General features: G+C 74.4%; 1 protein-coding gene across 1 annotated transcript in view; it reads right to left on the bottom strand.

Annotated features, from left to right (window-relative positions):
• Positions 1-207, bottom strand: part of HAS1 (hyaluronan synthase 1) — an 11,295-nt gene that overhangs the window by 484 nt on the left and 10,604 nt on the right. The window contains exon 6 of the mRNA XM_077747125.1: positions 5-207. This exon is cut by the window's right edge and continues 27 nt beyond it. Coding sequence (XP_077603251.1) covers positions 5-207 — 203 coding nt within the window. The remainder of the gene's footprint in view (positions 1-4) is intronic.

Here is a 207-nt window from a genome sequence, read left to right as displayed (position 1 = left end):
CGGCCAGAGGTGCCCCAGCCGCTCTGGTTCATGGTCGCCAGCGCCAGGAACTTGGCGGGCAGGAGGCCGCACATGTAGAGCGGCGCGTAGAGCGAGAGCAGCACCATGCGCGGGCAGCCGCGCAGCCAGGCCGCGAAGGCCGCCTTGGCCAGCGCCACGCCCTGCACGCACAGCAGCACCCACAGCAGCGCCCACGGGCGGCCGGCG

This window comes from Crocuta crocuta, unplaced genomic scaffold (assembly GCF_008692635.1).
Source record: "Crocuta crocuta isolate KB4526 unplaced genomic scaffold, BGI_CrCroc_1.0 scaffold334, whole genome shotgun sequence".
Classification (NCBI taxonomy): domain Eukaryota; kingdom Metazoa; phylum Chordata; class Mammalia; order Carnivora; family Hyaenidae; genus Crocuta; species Crocuta crocuta.
This window is presented reverse-complemented; position numbering and strand designations above follow the sequence as displayed.